The sequence below is a fragment of the Strix uralensis genome, chromosome 4 (genome assembly GCF_047716275.1).
Source record: "Strix uralensis isolate ZFMK-TIS-50842 chromosome 4, bStrUra1, whole genome shotgun sequence".
NCBI lineage: Eukaryota > Metazoa > Chordata > Aves > Strigiformes > Strigidae > Strix > Strix uralensis.
The window spans coordinates 58,627,940-58,648,153 of record NC_133975.1 but is presented as its reverse complement, the minus strand read 5'-3'; the positions used below and the strand labels follow the sequence as shown (position 1 = coordinate 58,648,153).

At 42.6% G+C, this 20,214-nt stretch overlaps 1 protein-coding gene across 4 annotated transcripts in view; it reads left to right on the top strand.

Moving 5' to 3' along the window:
• Positions 1-20,214, top strand: part of LEF1 (lymphoid enhancer binding factor 1) — a 69,635-nt gene that overhangs the window by 40,259 nt on the left and 9,162 nt on the right. The window contains exons 5-12 of one of the 4 annotated variants that reach the window (XM_074866893.1): positions 1,157-1,289; positions 5,474-5,564; positions 7,833-7,916; positions 9,775-9,897; positions 10,634-10,796; positions 13,432-13,539; positions 16,047-16,095; positions 16,740-16,780. In XM_074866893.1, the coding sequence (XP_074722994.1) occupies positions 1,157-1,289; positions 5,474-5,564; positions 7,833-7,916; positions 9,775-9,897; positions 10,634-10,796; positions 13,432-13,539; positions 16,047-16,095; positions 16,740-16,774 (786 nt within the window). In that variant the 3' untranslated portion in view covers positions 16,775-16,780. The remainder of the gene's footprint in view (positions 1-1,156; positions 1,290-5,473; positions 5,565-7,832; positions 7,917-9,774; positions 9,898-10,633; positions 10,797-13,431; positions 13,540-16,046; positions 16,096-16,739; positions 16,781-20,214) is intronic. The other 3 variants (XM_074866896.1, XM_074866892.1, XM_074866895.1) reach the window with 3 other exon arrangements.

Genomic DNA, 20,214 nt, shown 5'->3' with positions numbered 1-20,214 from the left:
TTTTTAAAAAATTTTATTAAAAACCAGTTTGTGCCATAATTATTTTTGCTAAGGGGCAGGGTAGTGTGGCAGGGTACAGATGAGGAGTGCCTGTTACATGCTGGCATTGCTACAGCTTGTCCTGCCACGGGAAGAGCAACCTGTGTTTCAAGCAAAGTTAATATGGCAGCATTTTGTTGGGACAGACGAGTCCCATTGTCTTGCAGCCTTGATCCAAGAGCGTGATTTTGGGTGGCATCTCTCTGTTGTGCCGAGTGCCTCTTCCCCTGAGCCTCTGTGTGAAGCACTGATGGGAAGTGTACATCTTGGCCTGCAAGGACATTGCCTTATAGCACCATTTCAGGACCCTCTCAGGTGTTTGTAGCACTTTGATTTCTCCTTGGCACGATGCAGCGAGAGGCCTCCAGCTGTTCCCAGGCGGTCAGCAGGTCTTCTCCCTAACTGACCCCTCTGAGAGGCCCCTGCCAACCACTTATATACAAAATCAGGCTTTTAAGGGTGTTTCTTCAGTTGCTTGCTGCACAGACCAAGAGATTTCAATCACAGTTTGTAAAACTGCAAGGGAGAAACATTGCCAGAGGGTATGGCAGGTTCAGGGGCTTGTCCCAGCGGCACCATACCGCATTTGTGCAGGAGAGCAATGGAGAGGAGGAGTGAAGTTGATGACACTGGTGTTGCTCTTAAAGCTGGAGATGTGGCAACTTTAAACCTTTTGGTTTTTTAATGCTGATCCTGTAGCTGAAGGGTTTGCTCAGTGCTGCTGCTGGCTCTGCCATCCTTCAGTCGAAGCCCTTGGTTCATGGTGCCTGCCTGCCCAGCATGGTGCTGCTTCTGCTCCTGCCCTGCAGCTCTCTGGCTATGGCTTCCTCAGCCCCCTCTCTGTGTCTCCCAAACACCTTTGCTCCTGCTTCCAGCCCCCACCTATTTTCCTGCATTTCCTCAATGCCCACATGCCCCCTCGGGTGCCAGTGGTTCAAGGATGCTGATTCTGGCAGCAAACCTGCTTGCCATCCACCAGCCCCAATGTCATGTCTGTTCATCCATTTCTTCTGCTTCGGTAATACAAATACGTAAAAAATTTATTTTGGAAGTGCCTTTTTTTTAATGCAGAAGCCCTGCCTTGCTAACACAATTTAATTTTTTTCTTCTCTTGCAGTCAAACAAGGTGCCAGTGGTACAGCCTTCTCATGCGGTTCACCCCCTCACCCCTCTTATCACCTACAGCGATGAGCACTTTTCCCCAGGGTCGCACCCATCTCACATCCCCTCTGACGTCAGCTCCAAACAAGGTGAGCCCATCCCATCCCAGCGCAGTGGGGATGCAGAGCAGTCCTGGTGACCCCCATGCTGCTGATAGAACTTTATTTCTAATATTTTAGAGGCAGAGTTCCAGGTGTACATGCCTGCTTTCAGAGACAGTAATTCTGCTGTGATGCTGATATTTAATGTGACTGTTTAAATCTTCATGCTCTTTCTAATGTGATAATTCGGGCTTGCTTTACTCGTCAAAATCTTTTAAAATCTCAATAAGCATTAGCCAGTCCTTACCATCCCCTGTGGTGCCCGAGGCTTGAAGCATGCAGATGTGGAAACAGCAATCATCCCTCACCTTCCCGAAAATGGGGGAAGAGTACTTCAGTAGTGGTGCTATTGAAACCTTTTCTTTTTCTCTTTTACTCAAAATTGTATTTTATGTCCTTGTATTCTGGCTGTCTGAATTCTTCCATACAACAGTTGGCATAACAGAAATGTAGCCTATAAAATACAGTTTTGAGCCTGCCCAAGTTCAGGCTTTGCAAACCTGACCTTTTTTAGCCTTGAGCCCACTGTCTTCTGCAGAAAGCATCATTTTAGATGTCTGACTTGTGTGTGTCAGTTTTCTCTGCACCCCTAGGACTCCTTAAAACAAACAAAAAAAGCCCCCCAGACCCTCATCGGGGAGCATCAGCCCTGCTCTGTGTCAGTCAGTAGGCCCCTGGAGAAGCACCGACAACCTCCGAGGTGCTGAGCCCAGCCTGCGCCGAAAGCTCCTGCCCAGTGCCCTGGCGAACCCAGGGGGTTCCTGGGGAGGGTGTGCCTGCTTGCATTGGGATGCAGGAGCTGCGGGGGGGGGGGACACAATGATTGTTGGGGAGGTGCAAGGGGAGGACTGACCCTCGTCAGAACAGGTCTGAGCCGGGGTTTGGGTAAGCACCCGAGGAGGAGAAGCCTGTGCGGGAGAGTTGGTGGTGAGGAGGGAAGGAGAGGGAGCAGAGGGTTTACAAAGGTGTTCACTGTAGTCAGGATGTCTGTGCATGGGTGTGAAGGCAGTTTGTGCCAGGACTGGTCCTGGAGGATGCCTCTTCCTGCCTCTTTCTGCATTCACATGTCCCACCAGGTGGTATGACACCTAATTGACAAGATCGTGAAGCTCTCTTTTACTTGGGCACACATCCTACATGCACAGTTGTCCCATTTATCTGGAGAGCTCTCTAGGCACCATCATTCAGGGAGAGAGACTTTTTTTTAGTTTTGACTTTCCCTGAATGCCTAGGTTTTATTTTGGCCTTGCTACGCAGGTAATAGCATGGGCTACATCCAGAAAATACATAGAGCCACAAGGCCATGGTGGTTTTTGCTGTTTGTTGGTTACTTGGTTGGGGGTTTTTTTTAGGGAGGGGGAACACAAAAAGCACTCTGCCTGGAAAGTCTGGCCTGTAAATACATGTATCATATCTTTTTCAGAGTTGGAAGAAGCAAATGGAGACCTTCTGTCCTCATTTGTCTTCTTCCTTTGCATCAGTGCCCAGGAGAAGGATATTCACGGTCGTTCCTTGAAATCCCAGGGGTGCCATGCGTTAGAGAACAGGATTTCCACCTCTTGCCCAAGCTGGCTACAATGGCTGGGGCACATCCTGCTGCTGCAGTTCATGAGCTCAAGAGGTTTTCACTTACCACATGATGGTTTTGCCTTCCTGCGCCCCAATTCTTTACCTTTACTGCTGGTTTATTTTTGTACTCTTGTCCAGCAGACCCAAACTGGACGACATCTGGTTTGTTGTTTCTGCTGCCCATCCTCCTTCCTGCCTCTTCTTGCCCTCTCCCCTGTCCAGCCCCGGTGCATCCCACTGCTCATGTTCCTGTCCCCGAGAACAAGCCTAGCAAGGGACTCTGGGGGGCTACGGCCAGGGGCGTCTCTGGCACAGAGCTTGTGCCCCTCCGGTGTTCCCGAATGGGCTCTTGATCCCTTTGCTTAGTGTCTGGCAAAGATGGGGATGGATAACACGGGCTGGAGACTTCTGGTTTCAGCTGTGACAGTCTCCTTGATGTGTGTGGTCTTTCCGTATTCCCCCTTTCGGCGCCGCTGGCATGTGGGAGCAGCCCCAGTGAAGTGGCCCATGCAGTTGCTGCAAGAAGAGGATTTTTTTTTTCCCTCAGGTCCTCTGCCAAACGCCTCCGACCATTGTTTCTGTCCTCGCCTCCCACCATGGGTCTGGAACAAGGCACTTTCCTGGCGCCCCAGCCCTGATGCCAGGGTGCCCTCCTCCCACCAAAATCCTCCAACAAGGGGGTCCACAGCTGCTTGCCCACAGCACTGCCTCCTGCACCCCGAACACTTTGAGATGGACTCACAGACACCGCCTTGCTAAAAGCTATTCCTTCTTTCTTCCATTTTTATATTATTTTATATTATTTTATATTATTTTATATTATTTTATATTATTTTATATTATTTTATATTATTTTATATTATTTTATATTATTTTATTTTATATTATTTTATATTATATTATTTTATATTTTTTTTTTTTTTTTTTTAATTTTTAAAATTTTTTTAAATTTTTTTTCTTAACCCTCTCCTGAGCAAGAACTTGCTTTGGAGAGTGCTGGCCATACAGTAGCTGCGCATGTTCCTGCTGGGTGTTAGGTAGCTGGCAGCCCTCTGTAAGGGGCCAAAAGTTTTGATTAGCAATAACCACTGTGCGTTAATGTAGGGAGAGCAGCGTTGTCTCCATGGGTCAGAAATGTGGATTTTGGGGAAGGAGTGGCTCATCTCCTTGCACAGAACTTGGTCTGGCAGGGGCAAGGTCATGTCATCACTCCCAGGAGCATCAACCCTCACCAGAGAGGAGAGAGATGAGACGCTGGGCTTGTTTTTTCACCTTTTTTTTTTTTTTAACTGCTCTGAAAGAACATTTCCTCTCATGTAAAAACCCTGGGATATATAAAGTGTTCCCTCTCCTGTCAGCCACCAGCTGTTTTATACCTTTGAAAAGACAACAGGCCAGAAATTTGATCCTCACTCAGGTTGTGGTTCCAAGTCTGAGAATTTAGCTTTTTTGAGACAATAACACCACCAGTATTGTTTTCCATCCTTTCCTGTACATAGTCCTGAAAGATATTCTTCAGATCTTATAATTAAATTCAGAAGATTTACATACAAACTGGAGGGGGGGAAACAGGGAATAAATCAGTAGCATCAATCTATAAACCAAGTCTCAAGGTAGCACACACTCAGTCTTGGACCTCTGGAGTGTCATGACATAAATATTTAATACCCTTTTAAAGCAGCTGATTTAACACGTGAAGTAGACTTAACAATTCCTTCTGCTTCAGCCCCCTCTTCCCCAAACACATTTAAATAAACCAATGTCTTTGTGGCCTCTGCAACCGTAATTCCATGTCTCTTGGGGACACAAGGTTTAGGTGAAGAATGGAGACCACAGACCCTTTTGGGACGAGGATTAGCTTTAATCTTGAGGTGATTCTTGCAGTTGTAGGACTCTGTGTTCTGGGGAATGTGAGCTGATGGATCATTCCCGATCAGACTTTTATTTTTCTGTGAAATACTACCAATGCAAAACAGATTGACCTTGGAGCCCACAGGAGTCAACTTGATGAAGAGCTTAGTTGGAGCTGGAGTGACAATTGGAAGCCAAATGAATCATATCAAGTGTGACCATTACAGGCCTGAAAATGATTCTTAATTAACCACTGATCCTCTGTGGTAGCAAGTTTCCAAAATCTGTGAATCCATAAGGGAACCTGTGAAAATGTACAAGTAGCAATTTACCTAATCTAATAGCTCTGCTGTGCTGCCTCTTTGACAACGCTTTATTTTCCTCTTGTTTCATGCTGTGTTAGAAGAGGTCCTCAGGATTTGATCAGGTTTGGTGAAACCATTGAGAGGACAGTATTGCCTAACATGCTGTACAGGAGATCTAAACTTGCGCAGGTCCTTATCCATGCGTTTATTGCCTCCTTCCACTTTGTTTTTTCCAGTATTTCCCTTTGATTTGCAATATATCATGTGCAAGTTAGTTATTATTTTAAAGGTGGCATGGGTAGCCATTTGCTTCTAACACTAACCAAGAAGGTGGTTATTATCCAGAGCACGAATTCCATCATAGCGTTGGCCATGTTAGCTGTGTACTGTAGCTCACCTGTAGTATTTTGAGGGGAAAGTCATTCATTCTTCTGTGCTCTTTAACAGGCATGTCCAGGCATCCTCCAGCTCCTGATCTCCCTACCTTCTATCCCTTGTCTCCAGGGGGGGTTGGACAGATAACACCACCTCTTGGCTGGTAAGATCTTTTAGCTTCTTTTCAGACAAAGGTGCATGTTCACACCATTCACTGTTGTTGAATCAGTCGTAGCATTTACAAAATAAGAATGTTGCTGAAGTAAGAAATTACTACGTTATTTTAGCTGAAAAGATCATAAAATGTCGATCTTTAGAATGAATTGAATCTGGTTTTTGAACAAGTACAGAAATTCAAGTGTGTAGATTTCACTTTGAAGTCTATATATTTCTTATGGCTCAGATTTGTGGCTCTTGGCATTTGGAAAGATAGCAGAAAACATTTCTCAAGGAATTAAATGTAAATTTTTAATAAACAAAACTGCAATTAGTGATGGGAGGGAAGAGGTAAGAAGGAACTTTGAAGTGTGTGTGTGGGGGGAAATCTTGAAACTGCACTCAAATGGGGAACAAACTTCTGTAGTCTGCTGCTTTCTACAGTTTCTGTAGGGAGAGAAGTGTCTGTCACTGGGAGATTTTGCTGCTCTTGCTAATACTATCACTCTCAGGATCTCTCACTGCCACTCAGGTGTCATTTTCCTTTTGGAGGAAACACGTGATATTTTCAGAGTAATCGATTTGACTGGTTGCTTCATGTCTGCTTGGGGTGGATAGGTACTTGCCCTCAGTTCGGTCAGACCAGGGAATAAGGAAACTCAGCAACAATTTCAGTGCTTTAGAATCTGTATCTTGACTAGTCTGTGCCCATGCAAGGAGCAATGCAGATTTTTTTTTTTTATTTTTTAATGTGTCTGTGGGAGGGAAACATGATCCAGATCACAACAAGCAGAGAAAGTAGAGAGCAGAAGATGGTGAAATGCTGTATTGCTGGCAAACCTTTAGGAAGAGCCACATGCCTTTTTGGAACAAATTATTTACAGATACCAAACTAAAATATGGAAGTATCTGACTCTCTATTTTTTATTCATTCCACCCCTCCCCACTCCCTGTTCATTGCTGCCTGACTGACTCCCCACCTCCACCACCACCACCAGGAAGTTCCTGGCATGCGTTTTCCAGATGTGGTCAATCATTTCTTCTGAGTGGTTTCTCCATGCAGAGGCTGGGGGGAGGGAAGAGGGAAAAGAGAAAGGAGAGACAAGATCCAATCTTAGAAGGCCTGGGCATGTGTTCAGTGGCACTCACCAACAGCAGGACATACCCAGCCATCCCTTATGCTATACAGTTTCCAGCTGCCTTTTGTGCCATAGCACTGCTGAGACTTCCTCCACCTTGTTTTTTTTTTTCCCCCCCTTTTAGCACTGCTCATTTCCAGTAACGTACTCCAAGTGTGAAACCTGTATCCTGAACCTTATAAAGCCCAATATTCCTTTTTTTCCCCTCTAAAAGCTGATCTGCCAGTCAATAAGTAACTGTCTGAATAGGATTGATATGTGTGGTGGTCTTTCTGGGCTGGTTCAGGTATTTGGGCTGAACTGGTATTTGTTTGCATTACCATAGCATGTTACTTCAGGGTGTTAATTGTAGTCGCAACCTGAACTGTTGCTAACTGAAAGTAAACAAAATGTAGTGATGATGATAAAAACTAGAGTCCAAATGACAGGCTGGTGACAAAATACTCCATATATTTTGGGAGTATAGAGGAGGTAAGAATTTCACACAAGCTTCTCTTACTGGATTGCAAAGTCTGAACTGTAAGTAGTTAAGATGGACTTGTGTTGCTGTGGGCTTTTAGGTGGTTGTGGGGTTTTCTTATCAAATAACCTTGTACTTAGAAAAGCTGGCTATTTGAACATCACTAGAGAAGATGCAAATGGAGAGAGTTCCGAGTTTTCAAAGACTTAGTAAAACTGTTCAAAAGGTTTTCTAGCTTGATAATTCAGTTTGGTGTTCTTGCACTGATGTACAGTAGAACTATTTAGAATAAAATTCCTCTCTCCTAAGAGCTAGTTAACCAAATCTGATTCCAGTGCTTTTAAAACAAGGTGAGAGAGGAATAGAGGTAGTGTGCATGCATGTGTGTGTGTGTGTGTGTGTGTGGTGCATGTATGTGTGCTTTGGGGGAGGAAGGCTGGTTGTTTTGCTTTCCTCCCCGGTGGAAACCTCGATTGGGAATCTTTCAGTAGCAAGGGAGAAAGTCCAAAGCATTCAAGTATTCCTTAGCTTTGAATACAGCAGAATTCTTGAAAGTTTTACCTATTACTATTTATTTGTGACTAGTACTGAGTTCCCATCAAGTGCTTGTAACTCTAGAGTAACTATTGAATACCATATCGTATGATTGATGGGTTCCTTTCTTCTGTGACCTCAGGCAAGGTCAGCCTGTATATCCCATCTCGAGTGGATTCAGGCAGCCCTATCCATCCTCACTCTCAGTCGACCCTTCCATGTCCAGGTAGGTGTAGGAGGTGAATGACTGACTGGGGAGTAACTGCTGGCATTAGAGGGCAGGTTGCTCTTCTGCTTGCATCTTGGTCTGCCTTTGCTTGCTTTTCAGTCAGCTAAAACTTTATGCGTACATTTTTATTTAACATATTTGTGTATATACAGTTTGCCTGGATCCCACACTGGTCTCATTCAGCATTTTCTTGGCAGTCTCTGAAGTACTGCAATTAGGAGCACCAGTGAATTGTCAATAATTAATTGAGCTGTTTCATCTGAAATGAGTTGTTAGTTCATTTCTAGATGCAACATATATGTGCATCCTTGGGTTTTGCTCATGTAAGTATGCAACTAGGTGGATTGTCACTCTAGTATGTGTTCTCTAGTTCCAATTTGAAAGTTGTTGGTAATTAGTGTTGAATCATCTAGGTATCATTCTGTGTGGAAACTTGCTCTCAAGTAGGTATTTCATAGCCCAAAGCCACTAATGGCAAGGGATGCCAGCACAGTGTATTTGTACTGGTGTGTGAATCAGGCACTGTGTCTTTATGTCTAGGTGCAAGCAAGCAATGCTAATTGAGACTTGGCCATGACACACTCCAGACCTCCTCTCCTCTGCTTTTGCACTCTAAAGACAGCTTCTGCATCCTGTGCTTGGTGTACACAAGGTTGCAATATACCATTCTTGGGGCTTTTTTGTGAGATCTGTAGAAGACGCATTGCCTTGCACGGGGATTTAAGACAGGCCATTTGTTAAGTAGTGAGTCCTCTTGCCTCTATTTGTGTGGGCTCCTTTGGATTATCGCTGTCCCTTCACTTCTTTACAGGGGAATGATAAGCATGTGCCTGTCAAGGTGATTGGGAAGAAAACCCATTCTTTCTCCATAGTGAAACCTGATTTGGGTTACAGGGCTTTGTGTTTGCTTTATTTTGATAGCATGAAGGAAAGGGGCAAGGGGACTAGAGAATGGAAAAAGGAGAGGTTAGATGCGATTCCTTAACTAGCACTCATTTAGCAGACCTTTGGAGCATGAGCTTACTTTTGATGTTAATGGTACTGTCTACCAGTTCAAAATAAAGTGTGCAGGTTTTCTGCTGCACTTGAGCTTGCAGTGCTCAGCACCTTCAAGATCCATCTCAGCTATCTTTGAGGACAATCTGGGTTAGTAGGGTGGGATGACTGAGTTAGTGGTACCTTGGTTTTCTTGTCCATTTTCCTTCTTGTACAAATGAAAGGAAGGTTTGTTTAGGACAAAAGTCTTTCTCTTTTTTTTTTTTTTTTTTAATTCTTCCAGGATGCAGGGTTTTTTAAATTTAAATTTATTTTTATTTTAAGCATTTAAGGGAAGGATAGTGAGTTTAGATGAAGTGATGTTAAAATCTTTTAGCTTAAGTATCTTGAAAAGAGATTCCTTAGGGAGCCATCAGGGACTTCTTGAAAAGACTCTTCTTTTATTTTGTTTCTGCATGGCAGTTCCCTCCTTTGCATTGGCTGGTGGTGGATATTTTAAGAATGTTTATATCTTGGTGTGGAAATACAGTTTTTTGGTTAAGAAATGTGTATTTTTATTGCTAGTCAGTGCAACAGTACAACCATTAAATGTTTCTTGTGTGCATTGCTAAAACTGTTTGCCTGAAAGGTAATAAAATAACTTCTTTACAACCAAAATGTTGACTGATTTGTTTGTTTGTTTTTCTTGAATAAATAGGCTGCAATGCACAAATCTTAGCCAAATATTTTTCATGCACTCTTAAAGAATTGTCTTCCATTGCAAGCTCTGTAGTGTTTGCATTCTCATCCCATTGCTGTCATACATGTTTGATGACTGTCTTCAGCAGGGTTACAGATCTTCCTTTGTTTTCTCTTTTAGGTTTTCACATCACATGATTCCTGGTCCTCCTGGCCCTCACACAACTGGAATCCCTCACCCAGCCATTGTAACACCTCAAGTAAAACAAGAACATCCGCACAACGACAGTGAGCTAATGCATGTGTGAGTCTGCCTTTCTGCACTAGCCCTTAATGTATAAACGTTTGAGAACTAATTCCACCCGAAGAAGAGTCAAGGAGGTTAAAAAAAAAAAAGTGCCTTTCATGACCTCTTTGAATTTGAACTCTTCTTCTATAACTAAAACAGGAGGTGTGGGCTACTGTTTGGGAAGAGTAATGAGACATGAAGCCCTTTTTCATTCCAGTGCAGCACTTTCTAGCTATCATCGGCAACAGTTATCTTGATTCAGACATAATCATGGACCTATGTACCTGTAAATGTTGCTTGAGTGTGAACTCATAACTCTGCTGGAAAAGTTCTCAACTGCAAAATTTGCTAGTAAAAAGCAGCCTTACTGCTTAGTACTTGAAAGCAAAAGGCCTAAGAAAGAAGCAGATGAGGAGTTATTCTCCTGCCTGTAGTAGTGGTCTTCTAGGGTACTATGGATAGCCTTTCAAAAAGAGAATTGAGACAACTGATGAATTTGGAGTGGATTCACAGATCGATCAAATGTTATTTGCTAGAGAATGTCAACCTGACATCCTCCCTGAGTATTAAATTAAGTCAATTCTCTGAAAAGATATGAAAGTGGATGGGACATGACCAATGAAATTCTCATTCTTACTACTTAAATGCTACTGTAACCACAGGTTGGTAATTTTCCATTCGGGTTTTTTTAGGCTGAAAATAAATGGATGCTTTCTTTCCCCTCCTTTCCCTTTCCCCCACCACGTTTTAGGAAGCCTCAGCACGAACAGAGAAAAGAACAAGAGCCAAAAAGACCTCATATTAAGAAACCTCTGAATGCTTTCATGTTGTACATGAAAGAAATGAGAGCGAACGTTGTAGCAGAGTGTACTCTGAAAGAAAGCGCAGCTATCAACCAGATTCTTGGCAGAAGGGTATGTATGGGAGGGTGTGTGTATACTCATGCGTGCTGCTAATTTGTGTGTGTTTCCCTTTAGTTGGGTGTGATGGCTCACTTTCTGCTTGAGGTGCTAACTAATGTGCAACTATCAAATTAGCTATAGAAGATAAAACATGCAACTAAAAATAAAAGTAGTATCTTGATTTTCTTTTTTCAGCATTAGCAACATCATCAAATTGGTGTCTGTTCCACTCATGTCACAGCGTCAGCACCTCAGGCATAAAATATCCTCATTCACACATGGAAGGAGCATTCAAATCACCTTCTGGGTCCTCCCTTAGGCTGGCGCCCATCAGAGCAGGAAGGGATCATTCAAAGATGAACACTGGACGCCAGTGGAGATGGAACTCAAAAGTGACTATAATGTGGTCCAATTGTAAAGACATGTAGGTTGGGAGGGACCTGTGGAGGTTGTTTAGTCCAACACCTGCTCAGAGCAGGTCCAGTTACATCAGGGACATGTCCAGTCAAGTTTTGAATGTCTCTAAACTCGCCAGTTGAGTACTGATGATCCCAGCACATGTCCCAAAGCCTTGCTGAGAGCCATTTGCTTCTGTGGCATTGTAGGCATGTTTTGTTCTTTCCATGCTCTGAAAAAAGGTTTGCAGGCCAGCCCGCAATTACAAACTTCATGTTCACTGTCAGTGTTCTTCCAAGGTAAAGCAGCAGAGGTAGATGCCCTTTTGACTTTGACTGTCCCAGAAATGAGAAAAGGGACAACTTTTGGTTCAATCTGAGTTTGAGTAGGGATTATTCAAATCCCATTGCTCAGTGAACCTCTCTTCTTGACCACTAAGTCAATATTGAGAGACACTGCAACTGTCTGAAAACCCTGTGCTTTTAAGTGGGAAGTCAGTGCGTGACCTTAACTGCTACTCCTCTGGTACAATCTGAAGACTTCCCTCCCCTCCCCTCACCGCACCCCACCCCCACCTCAGAGCAGAAATCCATTGGTGCTTGTCCTTGCAGCCTTCTGCCTTTTCTCTGGTGTTCTTGTTACCTCCTCTTAAAGGACATCTCGGTGCTTGCCTTTTCCATTCTTTCATGCAAGTCTCTAGGATCAGGTTTTCATTCTCACTCCCTCAGTAATCAATCATCTTAGTTACTTAGTATGTCAGCCTTGTTTTCTCAGCCTGAATGAGGGCAGTGTCTTATTTATCTCCATTTTGGTAATGAATCAAGCCTCAGTGGTCCACTCCCTGCTTTCTCCACAGCTTGGACTCTTTTCAAGTTACTGTTCTCCATGAAAGTACCTCAAATTCCACTTTTAGTGTGGTACAAACAATGCATGAGTTATCCAACAGAATTGCTTGGAGATTAATTATCATTGAATGTTTTGCGTCCAGTCACCCTGGTCACTATTTACTATACTCTGTGCCACTCTGGAACCACCTCTGTTCTCCAGAGCTGATGCTTTCTGTGGTGCTGGGCTCTCTGATGTTCACTCCCTTCCAGTTTTGGAATGCATGTGTGGACTTTGAGAGTTGCAAATAGGCTGAACGGCTGTTCAGTAACACATTGAACTTGCTAAGTCCAGACAGACAAACCCTTTAATTCACATCTTCTGACATGTAACAAAACAACAAATTGTACAAATATGATCTGATTTGAAATCCTAGTTCTGTAAATAAATTATTCTTGCATGAGTGTCTTAATGGTTTCATCTCTGGTTTTTTTTTTTTTTTCTTAATATCATCTCTTCCTCCCCTCACCCTGCATGTTGTCAAAGTCAAGCAAGAAGATGTTTCTAATGCTGCAGCAGTGGAACTTGATTCTAAACAAAAGGCCTTTACTCTTTTTGGTTCAGGTGTATGATAGTGTTTCAACAAGACCAGAATTATTAGATACTGATGTAGCTGGTGCCTTTTCAAATGTGCAGCTTGTGAGGGATTTTTTTGTTGGGTTTTTTTTTTGCTTTTTTGTTTTTTTTTTTTTTTAAAGTAGATAAAAGCAGGAAGTTTATCCTTATTTGGCTACAGAGGTCAGCTCATGTAATTTGTAAGACTACAGTTCTGTGGTTTCTGTATCTTAGAAACTTTTTGCAGTTGCCATTTTCTTCTGTTACAATAAGAAGAAACCAGGAAGCAGGTACCTTGAAGCTCAATACTTAGAGGTTGATCTTGGAACAGGAGCCTGCTGGTGCCTAGAAAGCCCTCTGTGTTCGCATTGAAAACCTGTGTGTAGCTGCTGCTTAAAACTAAGACAGCAAACCCTTCTGTGGTGGGGAGCTTGCTGCTCTTTAAAAGCAGCACAAAACCTTTCTGTTTTGTCAGGAGCTAAAAGGTGGAGTGTTGTTGGTTTTTTTGGGGGGGAGTGGTGTGGTGGGGTTTTTTTTAAGTAGTGTTGGGAGAGCATGGTTCTGTAAGCACATTATTTGGTGAGCCCTGTTTTCATAAATGATTTTTGTCTTGCTCAAGGCACTTGGCAGTTGCAGAGCTGACAAATGCCTGAAAGTTGGTTAATAAACATGGGTGCTTGTAATTGCTAATGAATTTCATTTTTGCAGTGGGGAAGGACTGATTCAAAATCACAAAAACACTTGCTCATGTCATCTGATGCCTAGGTATGAGTTATTTCCTAGACTAATGCTGTGTTTATTTTGTTTGCAGTGGCATGCTCTCTCCCGTGAAGAACAAGCGAAATATTATGAACTAGCTCGTAAAGAAAGGCAGCTACACATGCAGCTTTATCCAGGCTGGTCTGCAAGAGACAACTATGTAAGTTGCTCACTTGAAGGATCTTTTCAAATTAACTTCCTTTACCTAACCTTTTTTTTTTCTTTTTTCTTTTTCTTTTTAACTTGTGGAAACTTCTGGATGCAGGGATGGTGAACAAACATATAACATAAGCCTTATATTTGTTTGCACTTCGAAGCTAAAAAGTTTTTTTACAATTACTCTTATTTTACAATTAAATATCAAACAAGTGTTAATAGCACGTTGCACAGCTTGTACTGCACAATTATACTATCGTGTTTACAATGACCTGTCAGTGTAGCAATACATTATGTTACGAAACTCGCAAGCTGCAATCCTGAGTGACTGATCCTAGCCTGAGATCTGGGCTCCTTTCCATCCCCCCATCAGCTGTGACATTATTTACTGTGATAAGAAGTGTACATGGTATATCTGGCTCAGTTTTCCATCTGTATTATGTGAACAGCAGTATTTCTTAACTTCAGTGATGTCTTGTGGACATTAAAGAGTATGAGGCACCTAAATACAGTGTTAACAGAAACTGGAGAAGTACTGACATTTGCAATCCAGCACAGCTACTGTTCAGCTTAACCAAAATTTTCGTTGTAAGCTAGAGCCTCTTAGGGAGGTCTTTGGCATAGAAGACGTTGACACATAAATTACGTGATCATCTCCGAAGCAAATGCCTTGGTCTTGCTGACATCTGTGCCCAGTTTTGTAAGCACAGTAGTAGTCCTGCAAAGTTGTGTGATAGTCATGAGAAGCATGGTGTTTTCATAACGTGGTAGTGTCTGCGTGTGCTGGGGTTATCAGAAACTACCTCATTTGGGAATGCTGACAAGTAGTTTTCAGTCCAGCCTTTTCCTTCTGTTCCTCCACTTCTGGTATCTCATAGATGGATCTCGGATCAGCTTTCAGTATGTTTTAGCACTCGAAGTCAGCCTGCCATAGAGAATAAAACATAATTTTCCTTGCATGATTTTTCCATGTTAACATCTGCACTAACACAGAAGCATTGCCTTGGTGCCTAAGTAATAAAGTACATTGCTGTGGATTTCCCAGAGCCCTTGAAGTCTGCTTTCCAACCTCTAGTCTTGGTCCCGCCTTTGGGAGCTCACTCACAGGGCATTGCCCAGCCCTGCTGCCAGGGTAAATAAGGATATGAGCTTAAGAGTCAGGCAAGCCCATGCTGTCAGAGCAGACTGGAGACTGCTTGACTTCATCTGCCATAGCTTCACTGTAGCCTGTGTCTGGGGCCCTCGCTTGCTGTCCATCAGTAAGCACTGCAGCGGTTTGAGGTGGTTTCTCCCATCACCTGCTGTCCATCCCATCACCTTACAGAGCTGGCTAACAGAAAGACATGTCCCGCCACCTCAGCCCTTCCAGTCTGTGGCCCCTAGGCATGACATGGTCTGCACCGAGACATGCGTTGGTGGCTGCCAGCTGACCTGAGTGGGGTAACCTCTGGCTGTGGGGGCAGAAGGATGGACAGTGGGCTGCAGTCCTGCTTAGAGCAACTGCACCAAGGTTTACCATTGCTCATCTGTTCGAGCCTGTCCTGGCAGCTTGAAGGCTTCTTTAAAATATAAATGGATATTACTTTTTTTTTAAAAAAAAAAGCAAAACAAAAAAAAGCTTTGACTGACAGTGCAGGACAATAAAGAGAATTCATATGGAGGAATACCAAAGTTGTAATTAGGGCGATGCAAGATGATTGAGGTTTAAAATTGTGGGTCTAAACTGTCCTTTTGTTTCCTGAAAGACTGTGTGAACTGGGAGCACTGGCCTTTTCCATAGATGGGGGTGCAGGAGAGGGCCGAGTGTATGGGTTGGCACGATGGGCCTGCGCCAGCACGCTGGTGCCAGCGTGGTGTCCAAGAAAGACAGCTGCCTGATGGCCATTTCTGTCCTGCACCTCAGTCATGTTGTAAGGGTGCTCCACTGTACAGCAGTCTGCTATTTGATGATTGCACAGCATGTTCTCCTGCCACAGCCATGTGAGACTTGGCTTTTGTTAAGGTACAAGCGTTATCAGAACAGTTTTAGTTGGCTGGTTTGCACCCTGGGGACAAGCCATGGTCGTCCTAGGTACTTTCAACACCCTGTCTGCTGTTGCCATGTATGACAGTGTAAGTATCTGAATGTGTGAAGAGTTCTTGTAAGAGCCATAAATTATGATATCAACATATGTGTCATCAGATTATTAAGCGTGAGAAGTCTTTTAGATGGTTGCAGCTGCCAGCGTTAGTTGAAAAACTGCCAGAAATTGTAATTCCATGTGGATATAAAAATGAGTATTACTCATGTGCATATTTCTCCATAGATGCTGAGAGCAAACCTTGTTACCATTGAAACAGTTGGAAGTGGGTTAGAAAAGGTTCTAGCTACCACAAAAACAATTGTTGGGTTTTTTTTTACTAACCACTTTTTCAGTGTCCAGATGGTTTTCGTTCCTATGCTGTGAGGTGGGGGAGTGACTAAAAGAGTTCTGTGTGTGTCATGGTATGGTAAAATTGCCTGTTTTCCAGGGGAAGAAAAAGAAGAGGAAGAGAGAAAAGTTGCAGGAATCAGCATCAGGTAGGCCACGACCAACTCCTCTTACCATTCACCTCAGGTATATTTTAGAAACCAGGGCTTGTGCTATTTAATTTTTACATGCTTTTCTCTAACACTTGCTTCTATTAGATGTTTTAAAATACTTCACTTTGAATGCAAGCTTGTGAAAATGCACACGATACATGTCTCCTTTCCCTTACGCCTTTCTGTACAGCAGTCCTGACTGCATCAACATCTTTGGCTGAACTTACGCATTGCTACAATCACTGTCCTGCTTTACTTTGCTTTTCTCCTGAATTGATGTATCACTCTTAGACTTAACTATGAATCAAATACTGTGTGGGATTATTGGACGCTGGAAACTTTACACTGACCTTTTTGTAGCCACCGTGTATTTTATCCCTGTATTTTACATTTCTGTGTACACTAACAGCTGTCTAGTAGGTTGGCTAAAAGCATCAGTGAGGTCTCCTCTTTGCCTGTAAAATATATACAAAGAAACACCCTGTTTTCCCCAACAAAAATGGCTGGTATAAGAACCATAAAAACACCAAACAATAAAACCAAAAACACACCAAAAAAAATCCATGTAATACTGTAGGAATATTTGGAATGTGCAAAAACACTGTAACAGAAATTTGTTAAAGGAAAACAATCTTCTACAGGTACAGGCCCCAGAATGACAGCTGCCTACATCTGAAGCATGGTAAGAACATCTCTAAAGCTTTCCTGATGATAAAACTGAATTGTAAAATAAGCTTTCTTATAAATTTTATGCAATACTATGAATTTAGCAAAAATTGCAGAAGTATCATATCCCAAAGCTAATGTTACTTTGACTATTGATGGTTTTTATACCGGCTATCCATTAGGTGTTCACCATTTCACTTCTTAACCTTAATATTTTCAAATTGACCATACCTCACTGACTCGCTGCAAGTCTGCCTGTGAAGCACAGGGATGGGTTTATTAAGCAATGCAAACCCTCCCAGCCAGCAGACTGTCACAGTTTATAAGAGCAGGTTAGACCCTGGCTTCAGAGTACATTTTATGTGCTGACATCTACAAGATGCTGGCTGGGTACACTTTTTAAAAATTTATTCACCTGTATACTAACAAAACATCTGCTAAGAAAATGGGACTATGTTTCAGTTATATCAAGAATTTCTCCCTCGATGGTACAGTGGTATTAAATGTGTGGTGCACGTTGGTTTTTTTGTTGTTGTTGTATTTCCAGCGTGTGTTTTCTCTCTTCATATCATATCATCTGCACAGAAGGTGGACTGACTAGTGATTACACATATCCAATAACAACACTATCTAGTCTGCCTGTGAGTGCACACAGTACCACAGTGAGTTTTTCAGTGTTCGTGTTGGAAGGCTGGTCCTTCTCTTCCTCTCAGTGTGATATGTTTTCTAGTAGGAGTGGCATTCATTTGACATAATAGTTACTTCTACACTGTCTGAAAAAATAACGCTTTCTTAACTCATCTGTGCATTGCAACAGAAATGGGCTCTTTATCCCCTCTCCCTCTGCCTTGTTTGGCCACATGATCCCCTTGGCACTTGGAGTAGTCAGTTGTCAGTCAGTCAGCATGATTCAAGCCTCTTCTGTAGTTATGCCATTATCCTGGTCAGTCTAAACTTGGTTGGGTTTAAGACTTCGGACATGGGGGTTTTTTTAAGCTGAAGTAAAGTGAAAAGGCAAAATGTGTGCTCTCTTTTTGTTCCTGCTAAGCAAAAGTTTTTCAAGCAAGCAGACAGTCTTGCCCTTTGCAATATGCCTGAGTCATGCTGATTTTAGATGTGGATTGCAGCATTTGGGTTCTGTAGCCTACACAACAAATGTAGCTGTAAAGTATTGTTAGTTACAGTGACTGCCAGAAGTATTATACCTATTAAAAAAAAAAAAAAGCAAGTGCTTTAACCTTGAGTTTTATAATTGATATTTCAGCTTAGTTGCCCATGTCCATGACTGTTGTATTTTTCCCTTTGATGTTAACACAGTACCAATAAGCAAAACACACATAATTTTATCTGAATTGATGCAGAGCACTTGACTGGGATCGGAATACAACTAAGGTTCAAGTGACAGTTAAAAATTGGGGGATATTTGGCTTCTTGGATGCCTTACAATCTAAGGATGACTGCCTTGCCTACACTGAACTACTTTTGTTGGAGTTTCTCTGTTTGCATTTTCCGTAGAGGATGAGGTGAAATAGAAGAGGATGAATGTTCTGAGTATGTGGGTTTTCTCTTTCCCTTTTAGCTCTACACCCCTTCCTCCCTTCCCCATAAGCTCCATAACAGTGTGGAAACTGTTGGTAATACCTGCCTCTCTGTCCTCGTGCAATTTATAACACAGAATATGAGAACAGTAGGTACCTTCTTCCACTGAAGGCGGAGTATGCTGTTGACTCCATATATGCGCATGTAGGCAGCCGCACTAGATGTTGCGTGCCAAGTGAATGCTCGCCACTGGAGTCGTACAGATGTGCTCTAGCTGGAAGTAAATGCACAGAATGATTTAGGGAACCTGAATCATCCAGACTTCAAAGTAGACTTCTGAAGGTTAAGACTCTTGCCCTTTGCAAGCCTAATCCAAAGAATGTTTTGCCCACAAGCATAATATCTTACCAGGCCCACAGCAGAGCTGTTGTAGTCTTTACTGGATGAAGATAATAAGTTTGGGAATGCCTCTCGGAGAGTGCTGCAAAGAGCTCTTGAAGACAGGAAAACACTAGCTTTCTTACTCGTGTGGATGGTGCAAGGAAGAGGGGGAAAGAGGGTGGGAGGTCTGGGAAGGAGACAAGCGTTCTGTTATCTGAGAAGAATCAGAAATGAGTAGGTGGCAAGACCAAAGAAAGAATCTCGAGATCAGCACGAAGGAGATCAGCCAGGGCTGTAATTACGGTGATGTAAGTGAGAAGGATGAAATGGTGGGAGGGTTGTGTGATGGGATGTTCAGAGGAAAGTAACGGAAGAGACATGCAAACAGAAACGATTTAAGATACTGTGAAAGTTTTGGGTGTGGCAGTGGTTTTTTTTTTTGTCCAGGAACACTTCAGCACATAACTGATTTTTAAGGTGGACCTCTAACGTGCTTTTTGGCTAGGACATCATTTGAGTGGTGAAGTCAAGGTGGTAGCGTTAAGTTGCTTCTCTTCCTGGGGTTGTACACAGCAGCAGGCTTCTTACTGCTTCACTGCATAGGATTTAGCTGAGTTCTGTGATCTCCTTCAGCCTGCTGAATGGCCAATTTGTAAAACACTTTAATATTAGAGTGCTTTACGAATACTGTGACCCGGTACTCCAGTCTTTGCTAAATTATCCTGGGTACTCCAAAGCATGTTGACATTCTTTAAGAGTTGTGGAATTGTCCCCAAGCAGGATTTTGTTTTTAGTTGACATGGCCCAAACACAATGTTCAAAACTTTTGTTGAAGAAATAACTCCTCTATATTCTTTCCTTTTTAAATCAACTGATAGCGGCATAAGACCTGATAATGCTGAAAGTGAGTTTGGGAGAGGCCAGGAAGGGAGGGGAAATGAGGAAAGCTAAGATTAAGAACAGCGTAGAGATCATCTGTTGAGCACCTTTCAGAAAGGTGAGTGTTTTCTTGTTACTTTAAGCACAACCTTCTAGAAGACTTGTAAATGGGAGCAATTCTGTGGCAGAAGTGGAGATTCCTGATTTCCTATCTGATCTGACTTTTGGAAGGAAAAAAGGCTGATTTTTAGTATCTCATGACTATTTTTAAATCAATGAAGAAATAGAAAGGTACTAAGGAAAATTCGTCCTGATTGTTCCGCAGTGTGGAAATGGTTAACTTCCTATGACTTGCTGTGCACAGTAATTGTAAAAGGCACATCATTTGACATATGGCAGGATGCATTTGGGAAGTCCTCTCAAGCTACATAATTTAGCATTGTGTTTTGGCATATCTTCAAGGGCTAAAAAATAGTGATAGAGAAGCTTAATAGACATTTGAAAACCTGTGAGAAGTGTATGTGTGGCTTGCAAAATTCCATGACAATGAGCATTTAGATTAGCAAAGCTTTCAAAAATGAGAAAACTTGACTAGTACTGATTTACAATCAGAAGCACTTAAAAGGATCAGAATAAGAGTGTTTAGCTTTA